Source organism: Typopeltis vanoorti, chromosome 7, assembly GCF_054136105.1.
Source record: "Typopeltis vanoorti isolate ZY-2024b chromosome 7, IOZ_Tvanoo_1.0, whole genome shotgun sequence".
Classification (NCBI taxonomy): domain Eukaryota; kingdom Metazoa; phylum Arthropoda; class Arachnida; order Uropygi; family Thelyphonidae; genus Typopeltis; species Typopeltis vanoorti.
In genome coordinates this window covers 77,014,569-77,034,473 of record NC_143555.1, presented here as the reverse complement: position 1 = coordinate 77,034,473, position 19,905 = coordinate 77,014,569, and the positions used below count along the sequence as shown (strand labels likewise).

Below are 19,905 nucleotides of genomic sequence, written 5' to 3'. Positions count from 1 at the left end.
CCAGTGATTTGTTTTGTTCTGTTTCTCATGTTTTTTTTTAATTTCCCACAGTTTCCTTTTTTCGTTTCTAGTGATTTCTATTATTTCTCATGAATTCTTTTGTTCTGTTTCTAGGGATTTCCTTTGTCCTGTTTGTTTGCAATTCCTTTTGTTGTTTCCCCATAATGACTTCATTTCCTTTTTTAACTAAGTATTTTAAGGAATTTGCAACGTCACTAAGATATACATTAAAATAAATTTTAATATACTTCAATATTTCGGCAACGTCACGTTGCCATTTTCGGGCTACTTACCTCCCTATCAAATACAATCCCACCAACTCACAAATTAGAAAACTCCACAGGCTCCTTAAGAAGGTCACTTCTTGGCCTGTGGAAATCACTAACAAATTAAAACCATTTAACTCCATACCCCCCCCCCCCCCCCCCCCCGTATTTATGGACTCCCAAAAATACATAAAGAAAATGTGCCTTTACGTCCCATAGTGGATGGCATTGATTCTCCCACATACAAACTAGCTAAACATTTGGCCAAAGCTCTCTCACACTATACTGGCAACACATCTTCACACATAAAAAACTCAGCCCATTTCAAAGCCAGCATAGAAAACCTTACACTCAAACACACTGACATAATGGTCAGTTTTGATGTCTCCTCCTTATTCACAAATGTCCTACTCAAAGAATCCTTAGAGCTAATCCAAGCTAAATTTCCTCCCGATATCACTGCCCTTTTTCAGTTCACAATAAACTCAGGCCATTTTGTTTGGCAAGGAAAATTCTACAAACAAATAGAGGGGAGAGCCATGGGTTCTCCACTCTCCCCACCCTTGGCCAACTTTTATATGGAGACTTCTGAAGAGAAAGCCTTAAACTCTGCCCCACAAAAACCAACCATTTGGCTTCTCTATGTTGATGATGTGTTCGCTATTTGGCCACATGGCTCCGATACACTCATCTCCCTCTTAACACATATAAACAACCAACACCCCAGAATCAAATTCACCCTGGAAGAAGAAAAAAACAACTGCCTTCCTTTCTTAGACACACTAGTCACCCGCCAGCCTGATGGAACCTTGGTTTTCTCAGTCTATAGAAAACCCACCCATACAGGCAGATACATTCACCAACAATCCCACCACCCCTCCTTGCAACAATATGGAGTCATTAAGACACTACACAACAGGGCTAAACTTATCTGTTCAAATGACAATGCCCTAACCACAGAACTAAACCACATTCTCAACACTTTCTCAGCCAATGGCTACCCCCCAAAAAAAAAAAAAAAAAATCCAAAAAGTATTGAAACCAGTAAACCACAACCTCCTCCCCCTCACAATAAGGATTACTCTAAATCCATCACCATATCCTATATCCAGGGCACCTCAGAAAAAATTACAAAAATCCTAAATAAACATGACCTAACTTCTTGTTACAGACCATATAAAAAATTGGCATCCCTTATCCGCTCTACTAAAGACCAACCCCCCCCAGACCTCCTGGTGTATACCAGGTCCCTTGCAGCTGTAAGCTATCCTACTTTGGCCAAACAGGCAGGACAGCCAATATCAGAATTTCAGAACACAAGGACTACATCCGGTTTCACCAGTACAGCCACTCTGATCTTGCTGACCATGCACTGGATACCTGCCATAGAATACGGTGGAAGAAAGCCACAATAGTACCGTAGTAAATACAAGTATGAAAGGCTTTTCATGGAATCAGCTTCAGCCCTAAGAAACAATCCGAACCTCAACAAATTTGGCTGCATGTGACTTCCTCAAATTTGGGAAACCTACATCAGAAGACCTTCAGCCCAATCGCCCAAGAATACCAACATTGCCCGCTAGAGGGCACCATCAGGACTTTAGGAGAAATAATAGCTTCCTGCTTCTTCCTCATTTACTGTTTGTTGTGCCTGCGTGCACGTGTCTTGTACTTAAGTTTCTTGAAAATGGCAACGTGACGTTGCCGAAATATTGAAGTATATTAAAATTTATTTTAATGTATATCTTAGTGACGTAATTTCCTTAAATACTTAGTTAAAAATGCATAACCAATGTCTAAGCCTTTCCACGAGACTTCATTTCCTATGATTTTCTTTCTTACATTTTTTTGCGATTTCTTTTGTGTTATTACCTGCAATTTCTTTTATTCTATTTCTGGTAATTTCCTTTCGTTGAAAATTTTTATGCTTGGTTATTAATTAAATCAAAGATGCTAATAAATTATATTATTATTTGATAACCTTCATGGATTCAACACACTCATCATTGGGGACCCATTCAACCAGCAACTTGTCTATCATTAATGAGCTTTGAAGTTATTTACACTACCTGCACTCACAACATACTCAGGCAATGCATTCGACTCACCAAAAACTCTCTCTGCATAAAAAATCTACTCCTCACACGATTCTTAAAAACGTTTTTTTTTTTTTTTTTTTTTTTTTAACAATCAAGACAAGTCTTACAAATTCAAAGAAATATCTTGCTCATCTAGAGGGCTCTATGTAAGGAGTCTTCTTTTCACTCCCCTGCTCACACCCTCCTTATACAGCTTCCAGGGATGGCCTCTTCTTCTGCCTTTGTCTCCCTATTCTCCATGAAAAATCTCTTCCACATTAATCTGATAACAAACTCACACCAACTTATGTCTCAATCATATTTTCTATTCATATGGCTCTGCAAGTTGTATTCCTTCAATCTCTCCTCGTATCTGACATTCCATACATTTGACACTGACAGTTGAACTTTCTCTGGACCTTCCCCAATACATCTTTACCCCCCCACCCCTTGAAAACCACACAACCAAAATCTTCACTCAGTAGTCCATATATGGCCTGATCAAAGCCTTCTGCAAGAGAACATATAACCTCTTTGCATCTGCAAAAGAGGATATAATTACCTTGTATAAGACTTTTATATTTCTATATATTTGACCATTTCTAGTTGAATATCATCTACTCCATCTACCTTTCGATGGTCTAGGGTTGCTGATGTCTTCTTATACCTCCTATTCTCTCACCATTTATTTCATTTAACAGTGTTTTAAAATAACAGTTTGAAAAACATCCTCCAGACATAAACATCCAAATTGGATTTATCTGCAGGTTTTATGTCCCTATCATCATTTCTGATTCCTTTTACAGTGTCATTTGCTTTGTTTCTTCGTTGTTGTTTTCAATCATCTTCAGACCATTTTACTACCTTCATGTATTCTATATTCTAAAGTCTTTACTTTTTTAGCTACTTTTTATATATACCTTAGCTTTCTTACATGTTTTTCTCTAGATTCTTTGAGGATACTTGCTGTCTTATTTGCCAGGGAATTATTTTTTTATATATGATCTCTTCTTCTCCATGGCCTCATCTTTAACTTCTTGAATCTGCTAAAACATTCAAATTTCTCTCTTTGCAGTTTCAAACCTTGCTTCCTAGCTTAATCAATCAATTTTCTTCAGATTTTGCCTCTATCTCCAAAGTTTGATTATTGTTTTAAACCCCCACCCCTTCCAATAATATTTATACATTTGAGTCTACAGTTTGCCTGTCAAAATTCTTTCATTTTATTATTTTTTATTGCCTAAAACTAAATGAGCACTTCCTATTTCAAATCTCTGTGTGTTCTTGCATCTTGAACTAACATGAAGATATCCCTCTCAACAATAATGTGGTCAATATGACTCTTCTTACTTTTAATCCATTCTCTCCATGTGAATTTATGCACATCTTTATTTTGGAACATGATGTTGGTAACGATCTGATCAGATCTGATCCATCAATTTTCTCACATATGAGAGGTAAAATGACCTATAGCACTTCATAAAACACTGGAATTTATTAGTATTTACATTAAATAAATTACATTGACTAGTTTCACCACCTAAAATAGAACTGATGACTTCTTCAAGGTTAGACACGTCAAAGCAGTTATAAATACAAAGATCAAGAAATTGATTAAACACTGAAAAACTGCATTGTTACTACAAATAAAAATGTAAATACAAATAGGTAAATACATGCCAGATAAACATAAAAACACATGGCATGCATTGGCTGTCTGCATTTTGTGATAGAAGATAATTGTTGGTGAAGTTGAAATCTCTCTTAATGTTAAAAGATTTAATGAGAGATTTCCATATGTCACTTAGTATCAATCACTGGATTTTAATAAATAATCTGTGTGAATAGAATAAAAATTCTTTCCTATATAAGGCATGGTTGAAAGGTTCCAATCAACTGTATGGCCAGCCATACTAATGCCTTCCTCCCTTTCTCATCCATCCCTTAGGATGGGCTGAGTCCTCTAATAAGGGGTTTTATGAAGAATTAATGCAGCTGGCTCATCACTTCACCACATTCCCTAAGGGCAAGCATTCATGACTGTAGATCCATGTTTGTTCACAGGGCTGGTTTGCCTGTTCTGAGGAACAAAAAACCAGACTTCCAGGTGAAAAAACTCTCTACCTCCATATGAAAACAGCTAACTCACCTTTTCAAAAGAAACTAGATAAAGGTTCCTCATGTCATTGACGGGAATTGAACCCAGGCCCTTCTGACCAAAGTGTTTTGTATATACTGACTGAGTTAAGAGGCTCTACTTTTATTACCAACCATGCATAAATTCCTGTTTTCTGAATTGTTTTAGTCATAAAACTTTCATAAAGTTTTCAGAAAGAAAAAAGAAAAACAGAGAAAAGAAATGAACCTATAGCACTATAATAAATTTAGTTTAATCCTTTATCCAAGTGTAAGCAAACAAAGTTTGTGCTTGAAGTATCTTCAGGACTGAGGTAACTCGTGGTAAAGGTGGACCAAAGCTCTCATCACTATTTGTCTTAGTATCTCCCATAATGCAAAGCACATCTCCTTGCAGATATGTATATTGCTATGCATTAAGGGAAGGGCCACTACCCAGACCGGTTTTGACCTTTATTGAGGTCTCTTCAGTGGGAGCCAGATACTAACACAAGTAGTGATGAGAGCTTTGTTCCACCTTTACCACGAGAGTTGCCTCAGTCCTGAAGATACTTCAGATGCAAACTTTGTTTGCTTACATTTGGATGAAGGATTAAACTAAATTTATTATAGTCTAACCAAGTGGAGGAAAAAAACTCCCAACAGCAACCAAAAAAAAAAAAAAAAACCTTCCAACAACCTATAGCACATTACTGCCTGTTTAGGATGTAGCTGAGAATTTGGGAAGGAACATATTGAAATTTTTCCTGAAAAGCTGGAAGTTGTAATTAATGACAGTTAATGATACTCGTTATATGAGTGCTGTTAGTTGTTGGGAACAACTAATGACAACATTTCATTAGGAAGGCTGTTCCAGAGAGCAGGGACAGATGAATAAAAGAGGAAGAGGAGAAGCAGATTCAATGCAATTGGAGTGTAAATGTTTGGCCAGCTGCTACTGGTCAAATTTGATCTTGTGTGGTGATTTGTGTAGTATGGAAACAATGAGAAACGAGTTCAAAGAAAGCAGACAAGACAATATTTTGTTAGCATGAAGATAATCAAGTCATCCTTATCCTATTATAGAGTAGTATGGATTCCTCTCTTTGAGTTTCTCCACAACAGGTGGCTCAGTATTACTTTTCATTGCTACCCTCCTTCTGATATATATTTATATATATATATATATAACTCAAAGAGAGTTATATATATCCATTTGCAGAATGTAGACTGGTGGATGGCAGTTTATTGAACAGAATGTGATGCCAGACATGATAAACTAATCTGGAAATGTCAAGAGAAATAGTGCACTTCTCCTAACCTTTCCACTGCACATATCCAGTGGTGTTGGTGAGGTGAGCTAAATAGTCTGTTGTAGATCTAGAGTAGCAGAATCCATACTTGTGATCATTAACTGGTTTTTTGATAGGGCACTAGCATGGTGCATATCACAAGCTGTGTTGCATATGCCCTACAGATATCTTTTATTGTAGTAAATATTAGTAATTTTAGTAATTATTTTTGGTTATATCTTATTTTAGACTGTGTGTGTGTGTGGTTAGTAAGAATGTAGACTTGATTTTTTTGCGCTGGAGAATAGTGAATGAGCAGAATGGATTGCTAGAATTAGTTGAGTGTCCTGACAGTAAATGAGTTTATGGAGAGGTATGATAAGTTTTGTGTATATAATAGTCACTTTGGATCTCCCATGATGAGTCTCTGGACTCCATGGGGATACCATAAAATGATATGTTGAGGACACTGTTGATATTGCTTGTGACAAGTCATGGTTATTCTTGCTGATGTGAAGTTTTTTTTTTTTTTAATATTTATCATTGTATGAGTGTTTTTTGTTAATTATGTGTATAACTATACACATAATTGATTGCTTTATGCTTATACTTCATGCACTTTATCAATATATACACTATGTTGACAAAAGTATTTGGACACTTAGTTGTGGTCAAAAAATGCGTTATAATTACATTTCTTGTACCTGTACCACATTTGCCCTGAATGACAGCAACTGCCGTCCAGGGCATGTTTTCAACCAATTTCTGATACGTCACAACAGGAATATTCTTCCATTCCTTGTTCAAAGCTGATGATGGCTGCTGTTGCCTGAATTAAATTTGCTGTTTAATCCATCTCTGACCTAGCCAATCCAACACTTTAATGTTGTTTTGTGGAAACCAGTCTTGGATATGCAGTGCAGTATGGTGGAGCATTGTCCTGCTAATACATGCAAGGATTACTGCCAAAGTACTTCCACAACACTTGGAAATATGAAGCTGGCCTGGATGTCCAGGTAACCATCAGACATCGTGGTTTTGGGCATGTCCACCAATGGACCAAGTCCCATCCAACTGAAACATCCCCATATCATTAGCAAGCCTTCATCAAACTTGACAGTTGGAATGATGCAGTCCTGCTATAACCGTTTCCTGGGTAATCTCTCCATATCCAAACATGACCATCAGAGTGAAACATTTGGAAGCATGATTCATTGCTCAGAACTCTTTTCCAATCATATACACTCCAGGAACCCTGTGAAAGACACCAGTCCAAATGTCATTTGGCATTGAGGAGGGGTCATGTGTGGCTTGTTTGTTCGTTTGCAGAAGCTCTGCCATGGTAACCTAAAGAATGCAACTCTCTGCAGACAGTTCTAGTCAGTGCTTTTTTTCTGGCGTAATGCACCGGAATGGCATTCCTGCACCTATTTTTTTACAATTTTTTTAAATTTTTCAAAAGTAATTTTTTAAATAATATACACGGGTACATAACACGTGCACATTGTGTTACCAGGCGTCATCTGGTAACACTAAGGCTCTAAATAGTGCCTAAATAAAAAATACTAAAGATAAATTATATTTAATTCATTTATGCAACTCCGTGACAGCAACAGCTTTTCATTTAAATTAAGATTTGAATATCGTTTTCTTTAATAAAAAGGTTAACAAGATGTGAGTTCTGGCACCTTTTTTTCTAGAAAAAAAGCACTGGTTCTAGTCCTGACAAATGCTCTTGTAGCATTTTCCAGGTTGACTGTGAGGCCTGCTACTGATGCTCAAGCATTCCAAGACAGAGCTCTTCAAACTTGATCAGTGAGTATTAGTGGCCTCCTAGGACATTTTCCTAGTATGGTAGTACCATCACTTTCCCATCTACGAATGACATAAGTAACGATGGATTTCGGTATACTGTGATGGGTAGCAATGCCATGGGCAGAAAGACCACTGATATGACACCCAACTCCATCCCAAATTGGAAGTCTGCCAATTCAGCTGAACATGGCATCTCAACATGCAGCACATCCCAGACTTATGCAGACACTCCCTGAATATCTGGATGTGGTAAGTTCCACATCCAGATATTCAGACACATTATGTGGCTTTGATGCCACATAATGTGTCTGAATACTTTCATTAATATAGTGTATAACAGTAGGTCATGATGAGTCCTTTGTTTGAATTTGATTGAAGAATTCCATGTGATGTAGAAGTGTAGTCATATGTGTGTTGGTGAATGCAAGTAGTTCATGGGAAAAAGGAGTTAATGATACTAAAATTTGCCATTAATTCTGTGCTGATTAAGCAGATCGAGGAGCATGAAATGTTTAATGTGAGTGGAATTTCAAATGAGTGAGCAAAAGAGATGGTATGGTAGATAGTGGGTGCATGCTAAATGATATATAAGTAAGAATGGAGGTGTTAGAATGCAGGATGTTGATATCACTGTGAAAGGCTGTGAAAATGGAGAGATGAAGGAAATACAGAAAATAAGAAGCATGCAGCATGATGATGGATATTTTAAAGCTATGATGAACTTAACAATATGACATGGGAGTTGGAGAGACTATAAGAGTTCTTGGCATTTAGCAGGAAGGGGGACAAAATACATAAAGAAGTAAAGGAGGGTTCAAAAAAGCAGAAATATGAAAAAAGGATATGGTGGTTTACAGTGATTCCATGATGCCATGCTTGATGAAGGAGCAATGAAGGTGTGTTTTCTCTGAGGAAATATGCAAGCAAGTAGTATGGTAAAAACAAAGAGCAAAATCGTCAAGATGATGAGTTTATTTCCATGTCATGATAGGAATGAGCTGAGGCAGAGGACTTTCATTGCAAGTGATTCAGTGAATTGGCTGTGCAGGAGATGTTCATTGATGTGTAATAGCCAGCAAAGGTTGGTTGATTGGTAGAGCTCTACTACTAATGGCTCACGCAAAAAGTTAAGCAAATTCGAACGTGGTTAGTAGTTGGAAGGGATTCAATCGTTCGTTACTGTTGGCACACTCTCCCTCGATGAGTCTTTGGACTCTCTGAAGGTGTCACATAACAATAATAATAATTATGATGATGATGATATTGTTGGCTGAAAGGTGTACTTATAGGACTGATTTAAATTTGAATGAATTTGGAGTTAGACACTGGAAAAAAGTGTTGATTTTTTTTTTTTAATGTGAGTTTTCCTCTGGTATGATTCTTTTAAGTATACTACCATTCCAGAAGCATCAGGAATAAAGGTGATAATTTCTTGGCATTTGCAGATGTAGTGAAACTAAAAATTATAGGCATTAGTTAGCCCTTTCCAACACAGAATGATATTTTTATAGAAGTATAATGTGATGGGTTCAGTTTACTTAGAGAGAATAAACAAGATAAGAAAGCAGGGATTGATAGCTAAAAAAAAGTAATGATAACAGAAGAATTAAATCCAACCTGAGGAGAAATATTCGATGGTGGTATGAGAGAGAGAGAGAGAGGATGGAGGCTACCAGCACTGAATAGACCAGTGTATCCCAAAGTATGATCCATGGATCCACTGGGGGTATGTAAAAGGGTATGCAGCACTTTTTTTTTTTAATTTTGATTACCTTTTTTACTTTTTTTTAAAAAAAAGTACGCTTATATTTGTGTTGGCATATTGTGGAAGATAAGTACAGGTCTATTCTACAATTAATTTTTTATTAACTAAAAACTGAAGGAAGTTTTAAAGTCTCTTAACATGTATCATTTGACCTGCATTAGGACTGAATTTAGTTGATGGCATGGTCGTGCTCCATCTGTGTGGCTTGCATCAAGTTTAAATGCAAACAGTTTGAACTACACAGGTCAGAACCCTTCACTAAATTTTGTTAAACTAAAAATGTATTTAATAATTTTAAAAGAATATTTCACATTTTTGTAATTTATTATTGCAAATGTAATAAATAAAAAATATTTATTTATTACATTTGCCTCATAATAATTATTCATATTTAAATGAAATATTATAACTTCTCCTAAATTGTGTTTGCCTGAGAGGGGTACACTGGTGTTACTGACATGAGTACTGAAAGTTTAGGAAACACTGAAATAAATAGGTGGATGCAACTGACTAGGATCATCTGAAGAGGACTGTTAATTGCATATAGATAAATCTCATAGATACAAGGACTGTCATTATGGGATTATTTCAACTATGTTAATATAGATACTGGAGGGAGGAGTAAGCACGTGAAATGAGAGAAAATTAAATTATTCAGTTACTCAAGGATTATCTATCTTAAACTGATTAAAAAAAAATTAAACTTAAATAAAGAATAACCTTGGTGCAGGTGGACAGTAGAAAAGTGTCAGATGCACAAGAAATGTCTGAATTGTTAAGTGTTGCTTAATAATGTGTGTGTGTGGGGGGGGGAATAATGTGCTCACCATTATCTCCCCCCCTCCCCCATTGCTGACTTTTACATGGAATATTTTGAGCAACATGCTCTAGATTCCTCTCCTTTAAAACCCAGAGTCTGGCTTAGATACGTTGACGATGTTTTTGCTATCTGGCTCCATGGCTGCCAGACATTAGACACTTTCCTCAGCCACCTAAACAAACAACACAAATGCATACAATTCACAATTGAGATTGAAAAGCAGAAATATTTCAATTTCTAGATATATACTTGTCATATGTCTTCCTTCTGGCAGTCTTTCTTTCCTTCACTGTTTACCGGAAACTGACATACTGGCCAATATATACACACGTGAACTCCTACTACCACCAACACAAAAACTAAGTGTCATTAATACACTAAAAAAAAAACAAAAAAACAGGGCTTTGAAGATTTGCTCCAATGAACAAGCACTTAAAGATGAATTAAAAGTTACCAGCAATACCTTCCTAAAAAATGGTTACCCCCAAAATACTATCAACAAAATTCGGTACAAGACCTCACTCAAAAACAAAAATAAACTAGACTACAATAAAACTGTAACCATTCCATACATTAAAGGGATATCAGATAAAATAAACAGAATACTACAGAAATACAACCTTAAAGCCATCTTTAAATCGCCTGCAAAATTAAAGAACTTACTTGACTCATCCAAGGATCCACTGGCCCACCCTGGAGTATACCATATTCATTGTACCTGTAATTTGCCCTATATAGGGGAAACCGGAAGCACAATTCCTGTCAGAAGAAAGGAATATAAACAACACATTAAATATAATAATTATTGTCAAGCTGGCCTTTCTGATAATGCCCTGAACATTTTACATAGAATTGACTGGAAAAGCACTGTTGTTTACATCACACCAAAACATGGTATGAATGTAAATTTAAGGAGGCCTGTGAGATTCTTATCAACCACCCTAATCTTAACAATAATGAGGGTCTAAAAATCCCCAGAATATAGAAGGCACATTTTCTATCCACTTAACCTTTCTTCATAAGAGTTAATTATAAATAGAGCCATAGATAATCCAGGATCTTATATCTAATATAACAATTGTCATGTTAAATTAGGACAACATTTTTACTGTGATAAAACTATCTATATGAAAGAATGTTTCTCTGATGTTGTCTTAAATAGATATAACTTTGATGTAGTTATTTTATTTTATTTCATTTCATTTATTTATTTTAGTTTAATTTAATTTTATTTTATTTTCACTAGAGGTCAGGCCAGTAGAATAAAATAACCATTGATCAAATCATTGTCTCTTTAGCATACTGTGTGAAATGTAATTTAGCTTGTCTCTGTGTGTGTATATGTTTATATATATATATATGATGACCTTAATATGAAGGTTGAAATGTCGGGAAATTAAAAATTATTATTTATAACACGGTTGTAGAATCCATTATTTGTGTAAAATGAATGAAAACCAAAATTGAATTACATGAATGTCTTATGTATACATCTGATAGTCTAAATTTTAGTAAAATCCATATAGTCAGTCAGAGTTACTGCAATATATAATTTTGTTTATTAAAAAACATGATTCTCAACAAATAATTGTAAATATCCCATCCAGATTATGCACTGCTTGGAAAGAAGTAAACGGACACTCCCATATACAAAGCGCATCGTGCCATGTGATGAATCACATGTTTTGTAGCCAATATAAATTGGAAGAATATGATGCTCTCAAGTCAGTGCAACTGCATCTAGAAGAAATGGCTGTGAGAAAGGAACTAATGGAGTTTGAAAGAGGCATTGTGATAGGATGCCATGTTGCAAGCCTATCTGTTCAGAAAATTATTCACAAATTTACAACAAATAATTGTAAGTATCCCATCCAGATTATGCACTGCTTGGAAAGAAGTAAACGCACACTCCCATATACAAGGCACATCGTGCCATGTAATGAATCACATGTTTGTAGCCAATATAAATTGGAAGAATATGATGCTCTCAAGTCAGTGCAACTGCATCTAGAAGAAATGGCTGTGAGAAAGGAACTATGGAGTTTGAAAGAGGCATTGCGATAGGATGCCATGTTGCAAGCCTATCTGTTCAGAAAATTATTCACAAATTGGGCCATCCCAGGTCAACAGTCAGTGATACTATACTGAGATGGAAGTGCAGGGAGTCAGCTGCAAGTTTTATCCATAGTGGACGACCCACCCCACACTCATCGAACATGACCATAGGGTGCTACGAAAGATAATGTTGGTGTCCATTGACTTCTTTCCGAGCAGTGTAATTCTTACCAAAACAGAGCAAGTATTCATAATAGTTTAATACCTAAATCTGGGGTAATGGAAACAATTGCAAAAATTTCCAGTTCCCACATTAAAGATCTACCTGAAAAAATTCTTGATATTTCAAAGAGTACATTATACAAGTATCTTATTATTATTAACATCTGACCTCCATGGAGTCAGAGACTCATCATGGGCATATTTTTCAAACCAAACAGAAAAATCTCTTTTCTTCCCTCCTTAGAAGACTAACTGCTTTCTCTATCCCATACTGGTGTATGTGTACTGTGCTTATTTTAGTTATGTTCCTTTAATCCAATAGGCAGGATAATATTGGTCATCTCATCAGAGGATGTAATTATAAATGAAGTGTCAAATCACCCACCAATTGGTGAGAGTGACCATGAGGTGATTACCTCGGTGGTTGTCAGCAGTGTGAGGACCTCTGTAAGAAAAAGGTATATGTGGAACTACAAAGGGGGGGGGTAATTATAAAGAGCTCAGTAGACAGCTTGCAGGTGTAGCATGGAATGAGGAGTTAGCTGGAAAAGAGATCAATGCAGCTTGTGGGATTTTCAAAATCTATCTAGTAGATGACATGTCTAAATGTATTCCAAGGGTGAGAAGGTTAAATAAGGTAGGTGTGAAATGGATGAATAAAAAGATTAAGCATGCGACACAGAGAAAAAGGGCATTATGGAGGCAGCATAAGAGAAGTGGAAATAACCAATTCCATGCGGACTGCAAAGACCAGGCATGGCAGGTGACTTGGTTGGTGAGGGTAGCTAAAGAGAGGTATGAACAGCAGTTAGCTAATGAAGCCAAAAATAATCCTAAGGAGTTCTTTCAACATGTAGTCAGCAAAAGAAAGAATGATTATGGAAGAATGACACTGATTGGAGAAAATGGTATAAAGACAGCTGTTGCAGAAGGTGTGGTGGAGATACTTAACGAGCAGTTCGTAAAGGTCTTTCAATCTTGTGAATGTGACTTCATGGAGAGATTGAGAGCAGTTGATGTGGGGAAGAGAGACTGACTGTAAGTGAACAAGAGGTTTATGGGGATAGCTTGCAGGTGTAGCAAATGGAATGAGGAGTTGATCAAACTAGATGTAAATAAGTGAGACTTGATAATATATCACCATGTATTCTGAAGGAATGTGCCAGGAGTTGACACCGGCCTTGACATATTTTTTAATACGATTCTTGTATTGGGTCAAGTTCCTAAGGATATCAATATTGTGCCACTTCATAAAGGAGGTGATAGAACTCAGGTATCAAACTATAGGCCTATCTGTGTGTCTGGTGTTGTAGTTAAGTTGTTAGAGAAATTTGTGAGAACTAGGATACAGAATTGGGCTGATAACAATGGTATTATCTTTGATGGGCAGCATGGATTTGCTAAAGGGAGGTCATGTTTTAGTAATCTACTTACTTATTACAATAAGGTGACTGCTTCCATGGATAGAGGAGAAGGATACACAGTAATATACTTAGATTTTGCAAAGACTTTTGATGGCTTACCGCATGATAAGTTGATAGTTAAACTACAGCGGATAGGGTTGGATATCAGATTGGTGCTCTGGATTGGAGACTGGCTATCTGATAGGTATCAACAAGTTTTGTATGGGGGAGCGATATCCAGGAAAAAGGAAAGTTACTAGTGGTGTGCCTCAGGGGTCTGTTTTAGGGCCATTGCTGTTTAACTTGTATATTAATGATATTGGTGAAGATTTGGATTGAGATATTCAGTTGTTTGCAGATGATGCAAAGTTGGGACGAACCATGAAGAGTAGTGACGATGTTGTGCCCTTACAAGAAGACTTGAATAAATTGAGTAATTGGGGATGTGAGTTCAATGCTGCAAAATGCGAGGTTTTAAAATTTGGAAAACAAAAATGAGATGCAGAATTTATGCTTGATGAGGATATATTATTGGAAGTGGAGGAAAAAGAGATCTGGGGGTGATAGTATAAGGATCTGAAATTTAGGGGACACATAGCCAAAATTGTGAAGACAACACAAAGGCTTCTGGGAATGATGCAGAGGACACTCACTTGTAGAAGTAGGGAGATTCTTTTTCCATTGTATAAGGCTTTGATTAGGCCACACATGGACTATATGCCCAGATTTGGTCATGTGGTTTTTCAGAAGGACGAAGAGTTGTTGGAAATGGTCCAGAGGCCACTGACTAAAGCAATTTCTAACCTCTGGAATGTGGAGTGTGAGGAAAGATTGAGAAGATGCAACGTGCAGAGTCTGGTGGACAGGAGGAAGAGGGGAGATATGATAGATACCTACAAGTTAGTAAGGGATTGTTATGAGATCAATGCTGGAGAGGTTCTACAGAAAATAGTGGGAGAACCAGAGGTCATCCCTGGAAACTGTATAAAGAGGGTGTGAGTAGGGGAGTGAGAAGCAGGTTTTTTCATGCAGAATTGTGAATGATTGGAATGCCTTGCCTGAGAGAGTGGTGTCTGCAGAGAATTTGAATGTGTTTAATGCATGGTATGATGAGCTGTGTCTATGGTAAAAGGACCTCCTAGATGAGTCTTTGACTTCATGGGGTCTTAGTTAATAATAATAATAATATGCCTATGCCTCCATAAACATGAGATCTATATTTGCTATCTCACTAGTATTAATGCACATGTCATCAGTCAAATAGAAGAAACTAAATTCATTCATTATAGTCCCTTTAAATATAAGAGAATTTTTAATGAATTCTGTGTTCTTCAAATATCTATCTTAGTTTGCCCTTTTACTGAGATGCAAGTCAAAGATATAGATAATAATTAAAAATGGATTACACTTAAAGAAAATAGTTTATAATTTTCACTCATTGTTCATTGTTCTCTTCTCAACTGGCAACAAAAACATTTACCACCATCACATTTTAGAACGTTTTGTAGTTTATTATCTTCTTTCTAGTTAACTTCAAATATAATTTATATTCTTCATTTAAAATACATTGCTAGCATTGTTAGTTTATTCATTTGCAGGTTTCTTATTTTACCATTGGCATTTTTTCATTTCAGATCTTGTATTCTTACAAGGAATTTCTGCAGTTTTTAAAGTAGCCTTTGCACTGTTAGGGAACCACAAAGACATTATTCTGCAAAGATATGAGGCAGAAGAAATAATGAATGTATTTAATATTACAATGCCATCCATGGGTATTATAGAAATGGAAAGAGTTTTTAATCAGGTTAGTAGGCATTTCAGTAATTACTTACTAGCAAAGGTTGAGCCATGTTATTTTTACATTCAGAATTTCTATGCTTCAGACTGGATAAACTAAAGTTCAGATTCACCGTTGTTTTTATAATACCTGTATGTTTTTACTGTTGCAAAAGAAGACTGTTTTGTACCATATAAACATAATTTTCCAGGTCTTTTGTAAAGATTGCATAATGATTTTTTCTGAGGAAGTCAGTGAAATATTTCTGATTTATCTTTCTAAAATCTCCAAAAATAAAATTACATTTATAATTAATGCAGTTTTGCATAATTTTTTAGTGCAGTTTGTAGCATTCATAAATTGTTTTCATTGTACAAAATATACTTTAAGTTATGTTTATATTGATTGAAAATATGAGAGCTTGAACCCACAGCAAAACTGTATTGTGTGTATGTTTTGGACAAATAATAATAAAAGAAAGAAGGAACCTAATAATATTTTTTGCGGAGTTGCTAGTTATAGTTCTTGGGAACACTAAAGGTGCTTCCAGAAAACATATGTAGATGAAATGCAAGAGGAGAATTTGGATCAGTGGGTTTGATGTTGGAATTGTTGACCAATAATAGCTTGCATTTTTATATACTCAAACTGGAGGATGGATGTAAGCCAGTTTATTATAATGGTTCCACTGAAGTACTAGGAAAGGCATGTGACTGAAACAAAATATCTACATTATGTGTAGAGTCATCTGTTAACTAGCTTGTCTTCTTGTGGTTGTCATGAAGAATTTTAGGGAAGTTTCTGTACAGTTATCTCAAATGAGAGAACCCACTGATCCAAGAACAGAATAGGGATTTATGTTGGGAAAGGAGTTGCACAAGTGAGAAGCAGAGCAGAATACAACACTAAGGTTTTTTGGAGGCTGATAAAGATATTAATCTGATGTTTTTGTGTCAGGAAAGGCTAGAGATGTATGCCAGTTCAAGAAGAGAAACCTGAGCTTGTGTAAAGATTTGTATTATCAGAAGTAGAGAGAAATGAAATAGGATTTTCCTGTTTATTTTGATAGCATTAGAACTAACAAGATTGTCCTCATCCTATCAAAGATTGTCCCTGTTTAAGGCATTGATTATGGAAGATATTGAAGATTCAATATCTTCACTGCATGAGCACTACAAGTTTCCTCACATGAGGAGGAGGAGGAGAATGGAGTGTACCATCTTCAGTAGATCTTTTGTTATGCAAGTTATGTTTTTGAAGGATTGTCAACTTATTATACATACATACATACATACATACTGTGGATATCATACATGGTACTGTGGATTAACTAAAGGTTTGATAATCTGGAAATTCTTCTCTAGAATAAAAACATGGGACTTACAAAAGGTGCTTCAAGCCTTAAGTAATCAGAATGGTGGCTTCACACTAGGTGACAAGAATCACCTACCTTGAAGATTTTCACAAATATTCATGCTGTAGTGGAATTTGAACACAAATCCTGTTAGTTGGAGATAATAATGCTTTACACTCAGTGATCCAGACTGTTACTGGATACATGCTCAAGCCACCTCTGTAAGGAAGAATGGATAATACAGGGTGGCCATAAAATAACTTTCCCTCTTTGGAAGCATCTGTAAAACCAATAAACAGAATGAGACCAAATTTTATATTGAGACTTTTGAAGGCATGGGGAGATGATTTCTGCGAAAAAAAAATATTTAGTACCAAAACTCACCAATAGGGGAAATTTTGGCACTGGCGGAGCTGAAAACAAGCAGATAATTACATTAAAGGCAGATAAAATGTAATAATAACATTTCGACGGTGTAAGTGACAGCTGTATCACTCATTCCAGCTGATATGTGGCGCTTTACAATGATAATAATAATAATAATAATAATAATAATAATTAAACTAAAACAACAACTTGCAAGAGACACAGAAATTAATGTAGTGATTGAACTCACAGGAAAGAATGTTTTATTCATCAGAATCAGGGTCCCCTGGACCACATACACGATTTTCCATGTGCTGACTTTTCTTGTGTACAACAAATTGCATCCGGTGTGCGACATGCTCTACAGCTGAGCGTAAGGAGTCGGATTGGATGTTCATAACAGCCCGTTTTATGTTCTCTTTCAAGACATGCCAGTTAGGAACACCACCAACATACACAACGGATTTCAAATACCCCCACAGCCAAAAGTCACATGGAGTGATGTCCAGGGATCGAGGTGGCTTTGCCGTCTGAAAGAACTGACTGATAACCCTCTCATTACTGAAATGCTGCGTAAAAGGCACTGTACTGAACGTTCAATATGTGGCGGTGCTCTATCCTGCATAAAAATTATGGAGTCCAAACATTGTCTTTGCTTTTGTTGTTTCAAGGATACTTGCGACATAAGACTGAATGATATAATCACGTAATCACAAGAAAGATATTTATTTAACCAAATATTTCGGTCTGGAAATAGCAGACCATCGTCAGTGGTATTACAAGAACAGTTTAAAAAATACAAGGTAGAATATTAACAATAGATTGTTAAAATTAGAACATGCTGCGTGATGTTATATCACTAAGTATGAAACGGAATATTTTGAAGTAGAAACATGATTGAATTTGCTATTAAAAAAAAAAAAAAATTAATTAATGAGTAATCTTGATTAGACTTTCCCAGATTTTTGATATAGATACACAGTCATTACGATTCAGGTTGGGGCGATGGAGCAAGGCCTCCACGCTTTCCTTGAACAAACGTTCGAACCTATAAGAGGATCTATGTAAGAGGCGAGTCCTGGACCAAAGGATGCTGTGGTCAGTTTCAATCCTGTGTTGAACCAATCCAGACTTTTCAGGTTTGTTGTGAAGAATGGATGATTGATGTTCTTGGATTCTTTTTTCAAGAGAACGTCCAGTTTTGTCCAAAATAAGAGAGATCGCAGTTGCATGGAATTTGATAAACTCCAGGAAGAGATAAAGTTGAGCGTTTGTCTTTAGGAGAAGGAAAATGAGAAGACAATTTGTTAATAGATGAATACGTAGTTGTTAAATCATATTTCTTTAAAATTCTTGTGATAGGTTCTGAAATACCGGAGATATAAGGAATAGGCACTCCACATATTGAAACTTTGTTGTTTTGTGGAGGATTATAAGAATTGAGAAGACGTTGAGTACTTTTTTCAGAAAAGCCATTGAGTTTCATGTGTTGTTGGATAGTAGAAAGTTCTTTCTGTAGATAATCAAAAGTAGAACAATTAGTTTTGGCTCTTCTGATGAGGCATTTTATAATTCCTGTTTTTCGACATGGATGATGGGCTGATTCTTTAAGAATATAACAACCTGTGAATGTTGGTTTCCTGTATACTGTAGTTGTAAGAATATTTGAAGGTGATTGGATGAGGAGAACGTCTAAAAAAGATAACTGGTTGTTTTCTTCTAATTCCATAATAAACTTTATGCGATGATGCAAGGAATTAATACTGTTTAAAAAGGAAGGTAAAGCGTTTTTGCTGTGAGGCCAAATAGTAAATATGTCATCTATATATCTTACCCAAAAAGATGGTTGAGGGAAAATAGATGCGAAGAGGACTTTTTCTAAATGTTCTAAATAAAAGTTGGCTAAAGCCGGAGAAAGAGGATTTCCCATGGCAGTTCCTTCTACTTGGCTATAAAATTTGTTTTGACATACGAAATATCCAGAATGTATTACGAAATCGAATAGTTTTATAATATATTGAGGAAAGATGTCAGCAAGTAATTTTAAAGTTTCCTTGAGCGGTACATTGGTATATAAAGATTCTATATCAAAACTAACCATAAGATCTGTAGGTTGTAATGAGACATTTTTTAATTTTTCTAAGGAATCTGAGGAGTTTTTTAAAAAAGAATTAGGGTTGCCAATGTAAGATTTCAATAATATAGCTAGCTATTTGGCTATATGGTAAGTAGGAGAATCAATACAATCTACTATTGGACGAAGAGGATAGTCAATCTTATGGATTTTTGGAAGGCCATAAAATCTAGGAGGTCTTGCAAAATGAGTTTTAAGTCTTTCAATTGTGTCTTTATCCAAACTGATGACTTCATCAAGGAGAGAATTTAATTTCTTTAGTTGTCTGTTGGTTGGATTATAATCAATTTCTTGATATGTGGAGCGATCTCAAAGCAAAAGAGAAAGTTTTCTTCTGTAATTTGCTGAGTCCATAACTACTGTTGCTTTTCCCTTGTCAGCTTTAGTGATAATGAGGTGATTATTTTTTCTCAAGGACTGTAAAGATTTCATTTCAGAAGGAG

The 19,905-nt window shown here is 35.9% G+C and overlaps 1 protein-coding gene across 2 annotated transcripts in view; it reads left to right on the top strand.

Annotated features, from left to right (window-relative positions):
• Positions 1–19,905, top strand: part of LOC150104795 (TBC1 domain family member 1-like) — a 533,214-nt gene that overhangs the window by 492,392 nt on the left and 20,917 nt on the right. For both annotated transcript variants that reach the window (XM_090395359.1, XM_090395357.1), the window contains one exon: positions 15,466–15,635. In XM_090395359.1, coding sequence (XP_090251485.1) covers positions 15,466–15,635 — 170 coding nt within the window. The remainder of the gene's footprint in view (positions 1–15,465; positions 15,636–19,905) is intronic.